Source organism: Berghia stephanieae, chromosome 10, assembly GCF_034508935.2.
Source record: "Berghia stephanieae isolate SIO BIC M18660-M18661 chromosome 10, UCSD_Bste_1.3, whole genome shotgun sequence".
Lineage (NCBI taxonomy): Eukaryota > Metazoa > Mollusca > Gastropoda > Nudibranchia > Aeolidiidae > Berghia > Berghia stephanieae.
Window position 1 is genome coordinate 4,713,722 of NC_088369.1, and position 16,069 is coordinate 4,729,790.

The following is a 16,069-nucleotide window of genomic DNA, read 5'->3' on the forward strand; positions in this document are numbered from 1 at the left end:
AATGGGACTACTTGTTTCCATGAGCACACTACTAACGACAACTCACTATCCGGTACAAAAATCAAATAATGACGTCAAAATGCCCGTCTTTTTGGGTTTCAGTGTCAGGCCGTAGTCATCGTTATGTTATAGCCTGACACTGAAATCCAAAAGGACTGGAGTTTGACGTCATTATTTGGTTTTTACACCGCTTAGTGAGTTGTTAGTAGAGCTCATGGAAAAAGTTACTTCATTGGTTGAACTATTGAATTCAACTCACGATTTGTTTTATTTTGTGGCAAAAGACTGGCATTTTGATGTCACTTTTTGGTCAGTATCAGGCCATAACTTTACGAAGGTCACGGTCAAGCTATACATAAGGTTACACATACATAGTTTTGTGTGTTGGTTATACTTCCGGATTCCAATGTTGTGAGCTTCTTAGTCAAGCGCATACTATCTTTAGATTTGTGGATGTAAATGGGCAGGCGTCGGTGTTGAAAACATATTTGTTCTTAAAATCAAACACGTAAAATAATGCATTGCTTATTTTTTATTTTTTGTTATTCTTTTCTAAATATCTTTTTTCTTTTAAAATTCTGGATGCGAAATTTTATGATTTTTCGTACAAAATCCGCGGGGAGAGAAGAATGAATGGGGAAAGTATCACGAGGAAAGAAAACTACATTGCCTTCATTTTTGCCCACTCCTCACTTCCCGAAGTAAGGGAGACTATTCTTGACTTTTGTAGGAAGAAAACACTTCGATTTTTAGATCTCGACTTCAACGTTCAAATTTTCTGGATTAAGTTGGACCAAAAACAATTTCTAACGCTTTGGCAATATAACCATGGCACACATGTCACTAAATTCTTATTTGCATGCGGTATGTTCTGATTTTAATTCGTAGTTCTGCCTTTCTCAGGTTTAAATCCAAGTCACAAAGAGTCAAGAGTGTTTTTAATTTTAAAATGTTTTTTTTTCTTCGTTTTGATTTTTCCATTCCAACTTCCAACTCAACAAATTACCCCATAGTCGCAACACCCAAACTACAACATCTATCATCCCTATCACTAAAGTAAAAGCTACACAAACTAACCACAACCACCACCACGTCATCATCATCCAACCACTGTCGTCACTAAGACTGGTAAACTAAACGTCCATTTGGCACTCCAGCAATGGGCTGATATAAATGGCTTAGTACCTGTGACCCGATTTTTTAAATTTGAGTGCACATTTACCACTACAATCATCAAACTCAAACCACTACTACTTTCATCAAACCTAAAATTTGAAATTTGAAGATTTAATATAATATAATATTCCGGAAAAGTAAATGTCCCTGGATTTTGAAATTGAGGAGAGGCATGTCTATTACTATTATTATAAGTATATTAGTACTTTTACTTTTATGTGCAAGCTGGTTTTTCAAATGACAAGGTAGATTTTGATTCGTACATGATTACACTTACTACTACTACTGCTTACTACTTTTATATTGATTGTTGCACTGAATACTTTAAAAAAAATTATTGGTTTTGCTTCACAGGTTGATGAGGCCATTCAAAATTATGAAAGTGACGATGCTGCTGTAAGTACACTACTGCACCATCCCTTGTTTGCTTTTAATCTTCTCCACTTTGGCAACACCGAGGAATAGCATTGGCTAGCTATTTCAGTCTCTATGTCTATATAACAATGGTAAAGAGAAATAAAATATAAATAAGGTTGCATGATCTGGGATCGTGGATAGCTCATACGGTAGAGTCACGCTCTCACCAACCAGGCGGAGTTGTCGTACCAGTAAGGTCGCGGGTTCAAACCCCCATCACTGCCGCGAAAATTTGTTATTCTCTATTGTCTTCTGGCACTTTCCTACTCACTTCATCTCTTGTTCCCAGCAAGTGCCTGCTTCACTCACTTTTCTTGAATTTTTAGCCCTTCAGAGCCATGGAACCCGAGTTTATCTTGGTTTCCATATGGTGAAGTGGACAATAGCAATTGTTCGCTTCCATTTCAATAGGACACTAGTCTATCACAAAATACTTTCCACCAGATCTAACAGTTCCAGCTGCCCAATCATTGCTGGGTGGACAGGGGGATCAGATGAAAATCTTTACATCACTCTGGATCGATCTCTGTCCCTTGAAGGTCAATTTGTTTTCTGAACATTTAGTTTTGAATTGTGGTCTATAGTTTTGGATTACATTATTTATCGCAAACATGCTAAACAATGCTTTACTTTAAAAAAGGAAATTGATGTCTTTTTTAAAGTATTGAATGTAAAATTTGGATGCCTTATTTTTGCTAAAATCATTCAAACGAAAACCATAGATTCCAATTTCAAGTTTGCTGTTTTTTAATGTTGCTTTTTAAAAATTTATATTTTATATTAAAAAAAAAAAAAAATCTTAGTCGTACTAACATTTTAAAAAAACCCACTAAATTTCATGTAAGCAAATACATTTTTATGGAAATACAGTCCAAAATTGCAGAGTTTTTACCATGACAATAATGATTTTCCAAATTTCATGCATCACAAAATATGTATGATTGAAGCAGGTTGATACGGCAACTTTTGTCTCAGGGTACTTTTACAAAAAGTAATAAGACAATTAAAATATATACAATATCTACACAAATGATTTGAAAAAAGCCCAAAAAATAATGGGTGTGATTTGGTTATTTAAATAATCCGATTTTAGTGAAATTCTTTGAGGTGAATTCATCTGGGTTTTTAAAATTAAAAAAAAATTATTTTAAAAAATTTCGTTTTGTTTTTTTTTTTACAAAATACTTTTCAGCGCTTGATTTCCTTCCGTGATGTCCACATTGCCAGCCCCCTTCTCCATCTGGACAAGGCCGATAACCAGTGTCGTCGTGTTCTCATGTCACCTTACGATGAGATAGTGGCCTCTCACCTCAGGTAGATTTGATTCCATTTAAGATTGAAATTCATTGAAATGATCATAACGGATTGACAATAAACTAGAGATTGAGATTTTTTTAAAAGTGCAATATCCACTAAACATGCTCAAAGTGCTTTACAAGGGGTCCCTGGCCAACAACAACATTTTACATTTAGGACGGGACACGTCGCCTGTTAGGCAATATTACAATCAGGCCTGTAAATCTTCCGTCTATTGTCGGATTTCCGACAGTACGATTTTGCTCTATAAGTGCTAAAAAAAATAAAAAATAAAAGATAATAGTAAAAATAAAATTCGTAACGCCAAAGAACAGAACTAATAAAAAATGAAATAAAAGACTTTTATTTCGTTCCTCGAAAAAATTAGATTTTATTCCGTTTCAAATGCCGACTTAAAAAAACAACACACAAAATTTTTTTTTATTGTCTCATCAAAGACAAAACATGCCGTCTATCAGTTAGCTATAATATTATCATGCCACCTACACGCTCCACGAGACGTTTATGTATTCACTGCTTGGCTACTGTGCCACTGCCAGCGAGAGAGAGGTCGCGAAGTTTGCGCGATTCGTCTTCACACACACACATAGTCAGTAAATAACGCACACACAGAAGTGTGTCGAACCGGACCGGAAGGTTTCTCTCTATTTTGCTACACACATGCATATCTCCGGTTCTTATTTCTCAGTCTCTATATTTCTTTGGTTCCGTCCCGATGTGGCACGGAAATCATATAATGCGAAATAATTATTTTTCTTCGAAATATATATTCTTCTTCGAAAGCTCTCACACCACCGCACCACCTCCTCCTCTTCTTCTTCTTCTTCTTCTTCTTCTTCTTCTTCTTCTTCTTCTTCTTCTTCTTCTTCTTCTTCTTCTTCTTCTTCTTCGTCGTCATCGTCTTCTTCTTCTTCTTCTTCTTTCTTCTTCTTCTTCTTCTTCTTCTTCTTCTTCTTCTTCTTCTTCTTCTTCTTCTATAAGAATTTCTATATAAAAATTAATCCAAATAAACGAAAGAATCAGCGTAAACATTTAACACAAACAGGAGTGAAGATACGCAGATCCCGTGTCGAGCACTAGATGTCTAGATACACATCCTTCAAAAGGGTAGGAATTGTTCCCTTCCTTTCATTTTACAACTAACTCAGACCAGGGACCTTAAATAATTGGGATTTTTTTTTTTTTATACCATAAAATAAGGACCTCATTATAAATAAGTAGGGGAAAGTGACATGATTTGACTAGTCAATTGATGTGTCATATCTGTGTTGTGTCCATATTTTTGTCCTGTTGTGTCTATTTTCGCGTGTTCAAAAAGTTCTGACAATTTTTTCACCAACCATTTACAGGCCTGTACAATCTGTTAACGGCCAGGTACTCATTTTACACCTTAGTACGGTGAGAGAATGCGAGGTTTGAACCCAGGACCTTCTGATCCGAAAGCGAGTGTCATACCACAAGACCTCAAAGCCGCAGAGATCTTCTCAATCCATCAAAGCCATTAGGCCTATAAAGACGGAGTTTATCCCGGTTTCTTAGTATGAAATTTACAATAGCTATTGCTTGCTACCCTTAGGATAGGACACCAGTCTATGGTCTAAAAGACCCAGCTACTCAATAACTGTTGGGTGGATGGGGAGGTCAGACAAAATACTTGGCTTTACCCAGGATCGATTCAGGTCCCTTTCCGTATGAAGTAAATGCTCTACCAACTCAGCTATTGTGACTCCCAAGTGAGATGGCAACAACTTAAGATAATGTTTACATATTGATTTAAAGATTATGTAAACTTTCCACACTTCTTTTTAAATCTCAAATTTCGGACTTCCCAACCAGTATAAAATTACATACATAAATGAGAAAAATTGAAATAATATGAAAAATCGAAATCTTATGATACTTATTATAACTAACAATAGACAAATGAAATGGACGTTTCAATTCAACCATCGAATTCAAATGTTTATGTGAATGTCTTGGGTTGATTTGCGGAGGCAGGCTGAATTTTTGGGGGATGGTTTGTTTTTTCTTGTATTTTTCTTTCTGCTTTGTCTGGCTTTGTTTCATACACACCGTTTCAGATTTTATGTTTTACACCAGTGCCTGCTGCGTTATTTGTCCCTATAAATAATTAATGGTCTGAGGGAGTCCCAAGTCTTTGCCTGCCTTTAAAAAGAATCTCAAGACACATCTTTTCTGTATTTGCTTTTACTGACGTTACATACCTTTGATTTGTCTATAAATTGTTTGTATTGTTTGCTCGATTGTAAATATTTTTTTTTTCAATTGATAATTTAGATTGTAAGGTGCCCAGAGCTTGTATTTTTACAAAATTAAAAAAAAAATTGAGCTTTTATATAGAGCAATTTCCACTAAATGTGCTCAAAGCGCTTTACAAGGGGTCCCTGGTCAACAGCAACATTTAATATGTAGGACGGGACATAACGTCTGTTAGGCGATATTACAATTTTTCGGACAAAGACAACACTGTTAACGGCCAGGTACTCATTTTACACCTGATTACGGTGAGATAATGTGAGTAAAGAGCCTTTTCTAAGGACTCAACTATGCGCCGAGCATGAGGCTCGAACCCAGGACCTTCTGATCCAAAAGCGAGTTTTATACCACTAGACCACATATCCGCACAAGAGAATGAACGCTGTATACATGTGTATTATTATTATTATTATTATTATTATTATTATTATTATTATTATTATTATTATTATTATTATTATTATTATTATTATTATTATTATTATTATTATTATTATATTATAATAAATATCTCCATGATGCATATATTTTTATTATTATTAATATTTTAAAAAAATATCCAGATGCTGCAAAGCTGTGGTGGAGCACAATTTCATCGAGGCCTACAACAGTCAGTCAAATGTTGTCCAGTATCCTTTTTTATAGTTTATCATGGTCAGATGATGTAACTTGCATTACTTACTTACTTACTTACTTACTTACTTACTTACTTACTTACTTACTTACTTACTTACTTACTTACTTACTTATACTTACTTACTTACTTACTTACTTACTTATTACTTACTTACTTACTTACTTACTTACTTACTTACTTACTTACTTACTTACTTATTTACTTACTATACTTACTTACTTACTTACTTACTTACTTACTTACTTTACTTACTTTACTTACTTACTTACTTACTTACTTACTTACTTACTTACTTACTTACTTATTACTTACTTACTTACTTACTTACTTACTTTACTTACTTATTACTTACTTACTTACTTACTTACTTACTTATTTACTTACTTACTTACTTGCGGGTGGTTGGATGGGAGCATCACCCTTGAATCATATACCTATGATGTTCGCATGGGTGTACGATCCGATAGTGATGTCGTTTCTTCTTTTCTTTACTAGCCTATCCTGCTTCTTTGGTTTGTGATTGTATTTTTGACAGGGATATTTTTTTTCCTGTAAATCCTCTGCCTGTTTGTTCTTGGTTATTTATAATTTAGCTTATGATATCTTAGGTTATGATTTTGATTGACATTAGTACTATTTTGTTAGATTGCTTTTTTTTTGCTTCAGCGGTCTCTCATATAACTTCAATTGTGTTGGAAGAGACCTAAGCAACAAACAAAAAAATATTATAACTTACTATTACTTATTCTTATTACATTACTTATTTCAACTTATATTATCTTATTACTTACTTTACTTATACTTACTTTAACTTACTATACTTATTACATTACTTACTTACTTACTTACTTACTTACTTACTTACTTACTTACTTATTCTTATTATTACTTTACTTTATCTTACTTATCTTACCTATTACTTACTTACTTATTATATTTATTTACTTATACTTACTTATTATTACTTACTTACTTACTTACTTAACTTACTTACTTACTTACTTACTACTTACTTTTCTACTTTACTTTACTTACTTACTATTACTTACTTACTTCTATACTTACTTACTTATATCTTACTATTATTACTTACTTACTTACTTACTTACTACTATACTTAACTCTTACTTACTTACTTACTTACTTACTTACTTATACTTACTTACTTACTTACTTATTACTTAATACTTACTTATACTCTTACTTACTTACTTACTTACTTATTACTATTACTTATTACATTATTACTTTACTTATTACTTACTTACTTACTTACTTACTTACTTTACTTACTTACTTACTTACTTCTTACTTATTTACTTACTTACTTACTTACTTACTTACTTATTTACTTACTTATTACTTACTTACTTCTTACTTATCTTACTTCTACTTTTACTTATTACTTACTTACTTACTTACTTACTTACTTACTACTTACTATTACTTACTTATTATACTTACTTACTTATCTTACTTACTTTACTTACTTACTTACTTACTTACTTACTTACTTACTATTACTTACTTACTTACTTATTACTTACTTACTTACTACTTTACTTACTTACTTACTTATTTACTTACTTACTTACTTATTACTTTACTTACTTTATTACTTATTACTTACTTACTTACTTTACTTTACTTACTTACTTTTTACTTACTTACTTACTTACTTACTTACTTACTACTTATCTTACTTATACTTATTTACTTACTATTTACTTACTTACTTACTTACTTATTTACTTACTTACTTACTTACATTATCTTACTTACTTATCTTACTTACTTACTTACTTACTTACTTACTACTTATACTTACTTATTTACTTACTTATCTTACTTACTTACTTATTTACTTATATTACTTACTTACTTATTACTTACTATTACTTACCTTACTTATTATTTACTTACTTTTACTTACTTATCTTACTATATTACTTACTTACTTACTTTTACTTACTTACTACTTATCTTATCTTATTATTTTACTTATTTCTTACTTACTTACTTATTTACTTACTTATACTTACTTACTTGACTTACTATTTATTATTCTATTTTTTACTTACTTCTTAATTACTTATTTACTTATTACTTATTACTTACTTACTTATTTACTTATTATATTACTTACTTACTTACTATTTACTTACTATTACTTACTTACTTACTTATTTACTTACTACTTACTATTACTTACTTACTTATTTACTTCACTTATTACTTACTATTTACTTACTTACTTATTTTACTTACTTACTTATTACTTTATTTACTTACTTATTATTACTTATCTTACTTACTTACTTACTATATTTACTTACTTTACTTACTTTACTTACTTACTTCTTATTACTTACTTTACTTACTTATTACTTTACTACTTCTTATTTACTTACTTACTTATTTACTTACTTACTTACTTACTTATTTACTTACTTACTTACTTATTTACTTACTACTTACTATATTTACTTACTTACTTATTATTACTTACTTATATTTATTACTTATTTATTCTTACTTACTTTTTACTACTTATTTACTTACTTACTATACTTACTTATTACTTACTATTTACTTACTTATTACTATACTTACTTATTACTTACTCTTGTAACAGATGGAGCTACTCATGTCTTCACATTTGTCCTTTTTTGTTCAATGTCTTTTTATATATTTTGTAACTAATAAACAACAACAGAAATTACGCATCACTAATGCTGGTATTTTACCTTGACTGAATCAGCTAAGTGTGTAGTCATATGGCTGTTGTAATGACATTGTAACGAATAAACAAGGACTGCAATCACAAGTGGTTAAAACTAGTATTTTCAGTTTATAACGAAAAAATGGACGACTAATAATACTAGCATTTTACCTTGTCCCTGTCAGCCAAGTCTTTCTGCCATTGTAACGAATAAACACCGACAGTAATCACTCATGATCAATACTATTATTTTACTTGTCCCTGTCATCCTAATGTGTAGTCTTCATGGCTGTTGTTTTCTTATTGTATCAAATAAATGATGACTGAAATCACACATTGATAAAACTAGTATTTTACATTGTCCCTGTCAGCCAAGTCTTTCTGCCATTGTAACGAATAAACAACGACAGTAATCACTCATGGTTAATACTAGTATTTTACCTTGTCAGTGTCATCCTAATGTGTAGTCTTCATGCCTGTTGTTTTCTTATTGTATCAAATAAATGATGACTGAAATCACACATTGATAAAACTAGTATTTTACATTGTCCCTGTCAGCCAAGTCTTTCTGCCATTGTAACGAATAAACAACGACAGTAATCACTCATGGTTAATACTAGTATTTTACCTTGTCAGTGTCATCCTAATGTGTAGTCTTCATGCCTGTTGTTTTCTTATTGTATCAAATAAATGATGACTGAAATCACACATTGATAAAACTAGTATTTTACATTGTCCCTGTCAGCCAAGTCTTTCTGCCATTGTAACGAATAAACAACGACAGTAATCACTCATGGTTAATACTAGTATTTTACCTTGTCAGTGTCATCCTAATGTGTAGTCTTCATGCCTGTTGTTTTCTTATTGTATCAAATAAATGATGACTGAAATCACACATTGATAATACTAGTATTTTACCTTGTCCCTGTCAGCCAAGTCTTTCTGCCATTGTAACGAATAAACGACAGTAATCACTCATGATCAATACTAGTATTTTACCTTGTCCCTGTCATCCTAATGTGTAGTCTTCATGGCTGTTGTTTTCTTATTGTAACAAATAAATGATGACTGAAATCACGCATTGATAATACTAGTATTTTAACTTGTCTGCGTCAGCCAAGTGTGTAGTCTTTATGACATTGTAACGAATAAATGATGACTGAAATTACACATTGATAATACTAGTATTTTAACTTGTCTGTGTCAGCCAAGTGTGTAGTCTTTATGACATTGTAACAAATAAATGATGACTGAAATCACACATTGATAATACTAGTATTTTAACTTGTCTGTGTCAGCCAAGTGTGTAGTCTTTATGACATTGTAACAAATAAATGATGACTGAAATCACACATTGATAATACTAGTATTTTAACTTGTCTGTGTCAGCCAAGTGTGTAGTCTTTATGATATTGTAACAAATAAATGATGACTGAAATCACGCATTGATAATACTAGTATTTTAACTTGTCTGCGTCAGCCAAGTGTGTAGTCTTTATGACATTGTAACGAATAAATGATGACTGAAATTACGCATTGGTTCCTATCGGAATAGGGTGTGGCTTATACCCAGGCTTATGCTAGGATAAATTTAATTTTAAAAAATAGTGCAGCTCAGTGTGTCTTATAGTCTGGAAAATGTGTTAGGCTAATTAGTGAATTATAGTATTGATATGTTGATTTTGGCTCACATACAACAACAACAACAACAACCTGCAATGTTGTATAATATCTCTGACATGTAGATTAGTCTTTCTCTCTCTAGATTCTTCTCATAGACTTAGAAACTTCTTGACTCTCATATTAAATGAATGGCAGTAGTCCTTTAGAGATATTTAAAACCAATTTTAGTTAGTGCTTCTTTTAGTCCAGAAAATATGGTGTATGCTATTTAATGAGTCATATTGATGTGCTGTATTTGGCTCACGTGATACAACAACAACATACAAGGACGTGTATTTCTGACAAGTAGATTAGTCTCTTTCTTTCTAGATTCTTCTCATAGACTGAGAAAGTGGGTGGGGTTCCTGACCTCCCATAGTGGGCAGGGGGGTACATACTGTGTCTACTATCCCCTTATAACAGTTTTCCAACATGCCTTCTGTCTTTGTCTTGGAATGAGATTACTTGGTTTTGTCCTGGCTCTGGCCGGATACCCTGGCTGGGAGGGAAACAGTCAAATGTATAGTTAAGTTTTGGGAGATGATATTTTTTTTCCCTTGTAAATCATCTCTCTGTTATGCACTGTATTATGTATTATATATATTTTATTTGTAAACATTTGAGTGTTTTCCTCTTAGTGGGGACTGTGCCTGTGTCTGGATGAGACTTTTAGGTGATCTCATACTAAGTACATTGGTGGTATGCTCTTGGAATCTACATCTGATCCCTATTTATTCCCAGTTCCCCTTTGTCTTGCTTTCTCTTGACTGCTTTAATTGTAATTCTAGAACTTTTTGCTTTCCCATTTTCTTCCTTTTTACTGGCACTGATATAACCTAGATGTGTTGCAAGCGCCGTAAAACCCTTAAAAAAAAATTAATTAAAAATTTAAAAAGACTGAGAAAGCTTTTTACTCTGCCTTGTTCTTCTGAATGGCTGTAGTCCTTCAGAGCCATTAGGCCCATGGAGCAGGAGTTTATCCTCGCTTCTTATATAGTGTGCTACCCTTTGGATAAGGTGCTAGTTTATCGCAAAGTACTTTCCACAAGACCTTACAGAACCAGCTACCCATTCACTGCTGGGTGGACAATGGGGGTCGGAAAAATTAAAAAAAAAATTTCTTCTAGCTCTCGGGGCACCCTTACATGATTGGGCGATCAAGAAAATTTGTTTGATTCACTTTCACAATAGAATGTGATGGGTCGTGGATAGCTTATACGGTAGAGTCACGATCTCCCCAGCCAGGCGGAGTTGTCGTACCAGTAAGGTCACGGGTTCGAGCACCCATTGCCACCGCAAAGTTTTTATTCTCTGTTGTCTTCTGGCACTTTCCTATTCATTTCATTTCTTAATAAGAGTCACTGAGTTATTAGATATATTCTCATTTCTGGATACGGTTCCTTGACATGTCCCAAGAGCTTTCTTGAAGGCCCTTCAAGGGCAGAAAGAGGATAACTGGGCCCTTCCGATGATGTTTGCCATTGCTCTTGATCTACGGTTGTTTGCAGTCAGTGTAAGTTGTATAGACCAAAAATAGGTGATTCAGAACTCATTAAATAGATTCTCTCTTATAATAGGCCTTTTTTATGTAAACGTTTTAAGGTTACTTACAGTAGGTTTTCTGTTGGTGTGCTTTATCTGTGGGGCAGAACTGGTGACTATTTCATACCTGACTATTATTACGGACCGTTCGTAATTGTTACGGAAGTGTAAGGACAATTACAGACTTACGGAAATAGAAGAAAAATTACTGATACAACTGGTCGCAACATTAAATTAAATGTTTTTTTTTTTTTTTTTTCATTATTTACCGCATGCTACAATAAAAAATCTCAATGCTAGGGAAAGACAATGGTGTGATAGCCTTTTGTAAGGAAAAGAACCCCAATATTATTTTATCAGGCTGTCCTCTATCTAACATGGTAAGTTTATTTTACATATATAAAAGAGTGTATCTATGATTATAATTTTTGTTTGCTTAAGTATTACTGAAATTTAACAATTAATTACTGATGAATTTTGTATTTCTTACTGAATTTGAAATTTTCAAGTAGGCAGGTATGCTATTTTGTTTAAACAAATATCATCTATTGTAGCACACACACACACACACACACACACACACACACACACACACACAAAGAAACAAACAATGGATATCCTTTTACCTTCCTTTCTTCTTTCTTATTTATCATTGAGCAGTATTTTATTGATATATTGGATAAATAGATAATAATGAATAATATTACTCACATTCTCTCATCATGTTCAGGTGTAAAATGAGTGCCTGGCCGTTAACGTTGTTTGTTTCTGTCGAAAAAAAAAAAATGCAATATCGTCTAACAAGCGTCATGTCCCATTCTACATGTTACGTGTTGCTGTTGTACAGGGACCCTTTGTAAAGCGCTTTGGGCACGTTTAGTGGACACTGCGCTATATTTTTTTAAAAGCTCAAAAAGCTCGAGTTTGATGGTGTTAAAAAAATATATAAATAAATAAAATTCCCTTTATTCATCCCCAAGGGGAAATTTATCTTTAGGGTCTATTCCAAGGGAAAACTGGAATAATCCAGGTGTCAGTCGCAGAGCAGCGTCGCAAAGTGAGCTAGGGCGAAGTGACTTTCTCAAGGCCACACATGGCAGCGGTGGGTGATTGAACTCGGTACCTTTCGGGTAGGAAGCAAAGACCGTACCACTGATCCACGCTGCCCCTTGATAAAATAGTCTTTTTTCTCTTTCAGGCTGACATTCAGGTGTCCAAGAAAAATCGACGGAAGGCAGGAGAGATGTTGGAGAAGGCAGCGGAGAATCTCATGTCTTTGTTCAGAGTCTGCGCCTCCGATAAGTATGTTGTTAATGAAGGAAATTGGATAGAGAAATTTAAGGATAAATTGGCTAGGCCATTTGGGTCGGGGGAGGGGGGGGGGGCAATATGGGAAAACCATGCACATATTGTGGAAACCTGTTATAATTGAGAATACACCCCAATTTCTATATATTAGCAAACTCACAATTCACGAACTCTTGTCTATAAGGAACTACTGGATGGGGTTTCTTGAAAGGTACTTGCTGTGTCTTCTATCCCCTTGTATCTGTTTTCCAGCATGCTTTCTGTCTTTGTCTTGGAATGAAATTACTTGGTTTTGCCCTGGCCCTGGCCAGATACCCTAACTTTGAGGGGAACAGTCAAATGTATAGATAGTTTTGGGAGATGATATTTTTTGTCTTGTAAATCATCTCTCTGTTATGCACTGTATTTGTTTTACATGTGATTTGTAAACATTTGAGTACCTCTTAGTGGGGACATGTGCTTGTGTCAGGATGATATATTTAGGTGACCTCAAACTAAGTATGCTCTTGAAATCTGCATCTGTTCCCTAATGGAACCATTCTTCATGTCTTACTTTTTCCAGTGTGATTTCAATGGTAAATAAGTCATTTTTTGACAATCCCATTTTCTTTCCTTTTTACTGACGCTAAATGTGTCGCAAGTGCCTATAACCCTTTACAAAAAGAAACAACAACAAATACAAGGAACGGTTTCATTTGCCTTGTTTGTTGTTTTTCCTTTATTATTCTTTGTATCTTCCTCATTTTTTAAAAGAAACTTGTTTTCACTAAAATACCGAAAAAAAATAAAAAATTATGAAGTTTCTGAAATTGATATCTGAAATTACTTAGTTCAATAGTTTGAAGTCTATTAGTCCTTCAGAACCATTCGGCCCATGGAGCCGGATTTTATCCCAGTTTCTATAGCATGAAAATGACAGTAGCAATTGCTTGCTATCTTTTGGATAGGATTTAAGTGTATCACAAAATACTTTCCGCCAAATCTAACAGACTCAGCTACCCATTCACTGCTGGGTGGACAGGAGGTCAGAAAAAAAATCTCTACTGCAACTGGAATCAATCTTGATCCCTTTGCGCATGAAGCGAGTGCTCTAACAACCGAGCTGTCAGGACCCCCAATTTTACCATAATGTTGTCACAAATTTGTATATATATATATTAGATGCTCTACACGTTGCTGTGTCACAAGGCTTTGACCTCAATCACAATCAATCATCCAGTATTTTTCTTTTCCACAGTCGATCTGCCATAGAAGACTCCAAGAAGTGGGGGATGCTCAATCTGGTCAACCAGCTGTTTAAAATATACTTCAAGGTGAGCACAATTCAAAATTAAAGCCTTTTGGTTTTTTTGGGTTTTTTTTTTAATTACCAGTGGAGAACCATCAATTTTTGCGAAGAAATAAAGGTTATCACGAATAGATACTCATCTATTTTAATTATTATATACTATAGGATTGTGGATGTTAACCCTTTCCTTACCAGCCTGGGTTGGGTTCCTGACCTCCCACAGCGGGCAGGGAGGTACATACTGTGTCTTCTATCCCCATATATCTGTATTCCAACATGCTTTCTGTCTTTGTCTCGGAATGAGATTACTTGGTTTTGTCCTGGCACTGGACGGAATCCTAGCTGGGAGGGAAACAGTCAAATGCATAGTTATTGTTTTGGGAGATGATATTTTTTCCTTGTAAATCATCTCTCTGTTATGTATTAATATATTTGTTATTATGAATGTATAATGTAAGGATTTGAGTGTGTTCCTCTTTGTTGGATTTTGTGCTTGTGTCTGGATGAGACTTGTAGGTGATTTCAAACTAAGTACATTGGTGGTATGCTCTTTGAATCTACATCTGATCCCTATTTGTTCTCAGTTCCCCTTTGTCTTACTTTTTCTTGGGTGCTTTAATTGTAATTCTAGAACTTTTTACTATCCCATTTTCTTCCTTTTTACTGGCGCTGATATAACCTAAATGTGTTGCAAGCGCCGTAAAACCCTTAAAAACAAACATTTCCGTACCAGCCATTTTCAGAATTTCCCCCAAAACTTCACGCCACGCCCACCCAACACAAAAAAAACCAGACATTTCTTACTCAAACAGAAAAGCAACAAGCACATTCTATACATAATATTGTATCGACAATATGAGCTCTATTACATTATGTTATGTTTTTACAACTATAGCAAAAAGAAATGAAATCTGGATGAGAAAAGTGACGGTTGCATCGTAACTTTGTGACGATTTTCCAATAGGTGGTAAGGAGAGGGTTAAGATAGATTGAAATGAATCATTTGTGCCATCAACATTAAAATCGGTCTGCTAATAAAGTCTGTTGATGCGTGCAAATGAATCTGGCAACAGGGCAGTCAGATGGCAATTCCCAAAGGTCAAATTTTTGACAATCAATATGTCCTGGAAGATTTTTAAAATAACCATTTGAGTCAACGGGTGGTAGAATTACCCTTAATTTTAAGAAGATTGTCAAGTTACTCGTTTCTATCAATCTGTAAAAGTTTTTTAAAAATAAATTTTGCCAGCCATTAGTTCTGTGCTTGTTGGCAAAAATTGAACATGGGCTGTACGGAACAACCATAATTTTTAAAAAAGAATAGGTTAGCAATTTTTTATTATTTTATAATTTTTTTTTTTTAAGGTCAATATCCCTATACCTGTTTATTGTCGTATTTAAAAGCTGGAGATAAACCTTAAACTGGTAAAGTGAGGACAGACATTCCTGAGGTTAAAAAAAAAAAAAAAAAGAATAGCAATTTATTCAGTATTCACTCATGTAGAAAAATATTGAGGAAAATACCTCCAGTCTCTATCTCCTGGGTTGGATCTTCTGATCTGCCATGGTGGGCAGAGGCGTGCATGGGCTTGAGCTTTTTTATATAGATAGTATGCGCTTGGCTAAGAAGTTCACAACATTGCCATCCGGAAGTATAACGGAGCAACCCACAAAACTATGTGTAACCTTAAATGTTTATAGTCTGATTAATAATGAGAATTAC

At 33.6% G+C, this 16,069-nt stretch overlaps 1 protein-coding gene across 2 annotated transcripts in view; it reads left to right on the top strand.

The window, feature by feature from the left end:
* Window positions 1-714: 714 nt before the first annotated feature.
* Window positions 715-16,069, top strand: part of LOC144956107 (PCI domain-containing protein 2-like) — a 28,874-nt gene continuing 13,519 nt past the window's right edge. For both annotated transcript variants that reach the window (XR_013641880.1, XM_078886457.1), the window contains exons 1-7: window positions 715-864; window positions 1,531-1,572; window positions 2,786-2,907; window positions 5,751-5,816; window positions 11,625-11,721; window positions 12,949-13,052; window positions 14,296-14,371. Coding sequence is in view for 1 of the 2 variants with exons in the window: in XM_078886457.1 (XP_078742583.1) it covers window positions 829-864; window positions 1,531-1,572; window positions 2,786-2,907; window positions 5,751-5,816; window positions 11,625-11,721; window positions 12,949-13,052; window positions 14,296-14,371 (543 nt within the window). In the remaining variant the exon portion in view is untranslated. The remainder of the gene's footprint in view (window positions 865-1,530; window positions 1,573-2,785; window positions 2,908-5,750; window positions 5,817-11,624; window positions 11,722-12,948; window positions 13,053-14,295; window positions 14,372-16,069) is intronic.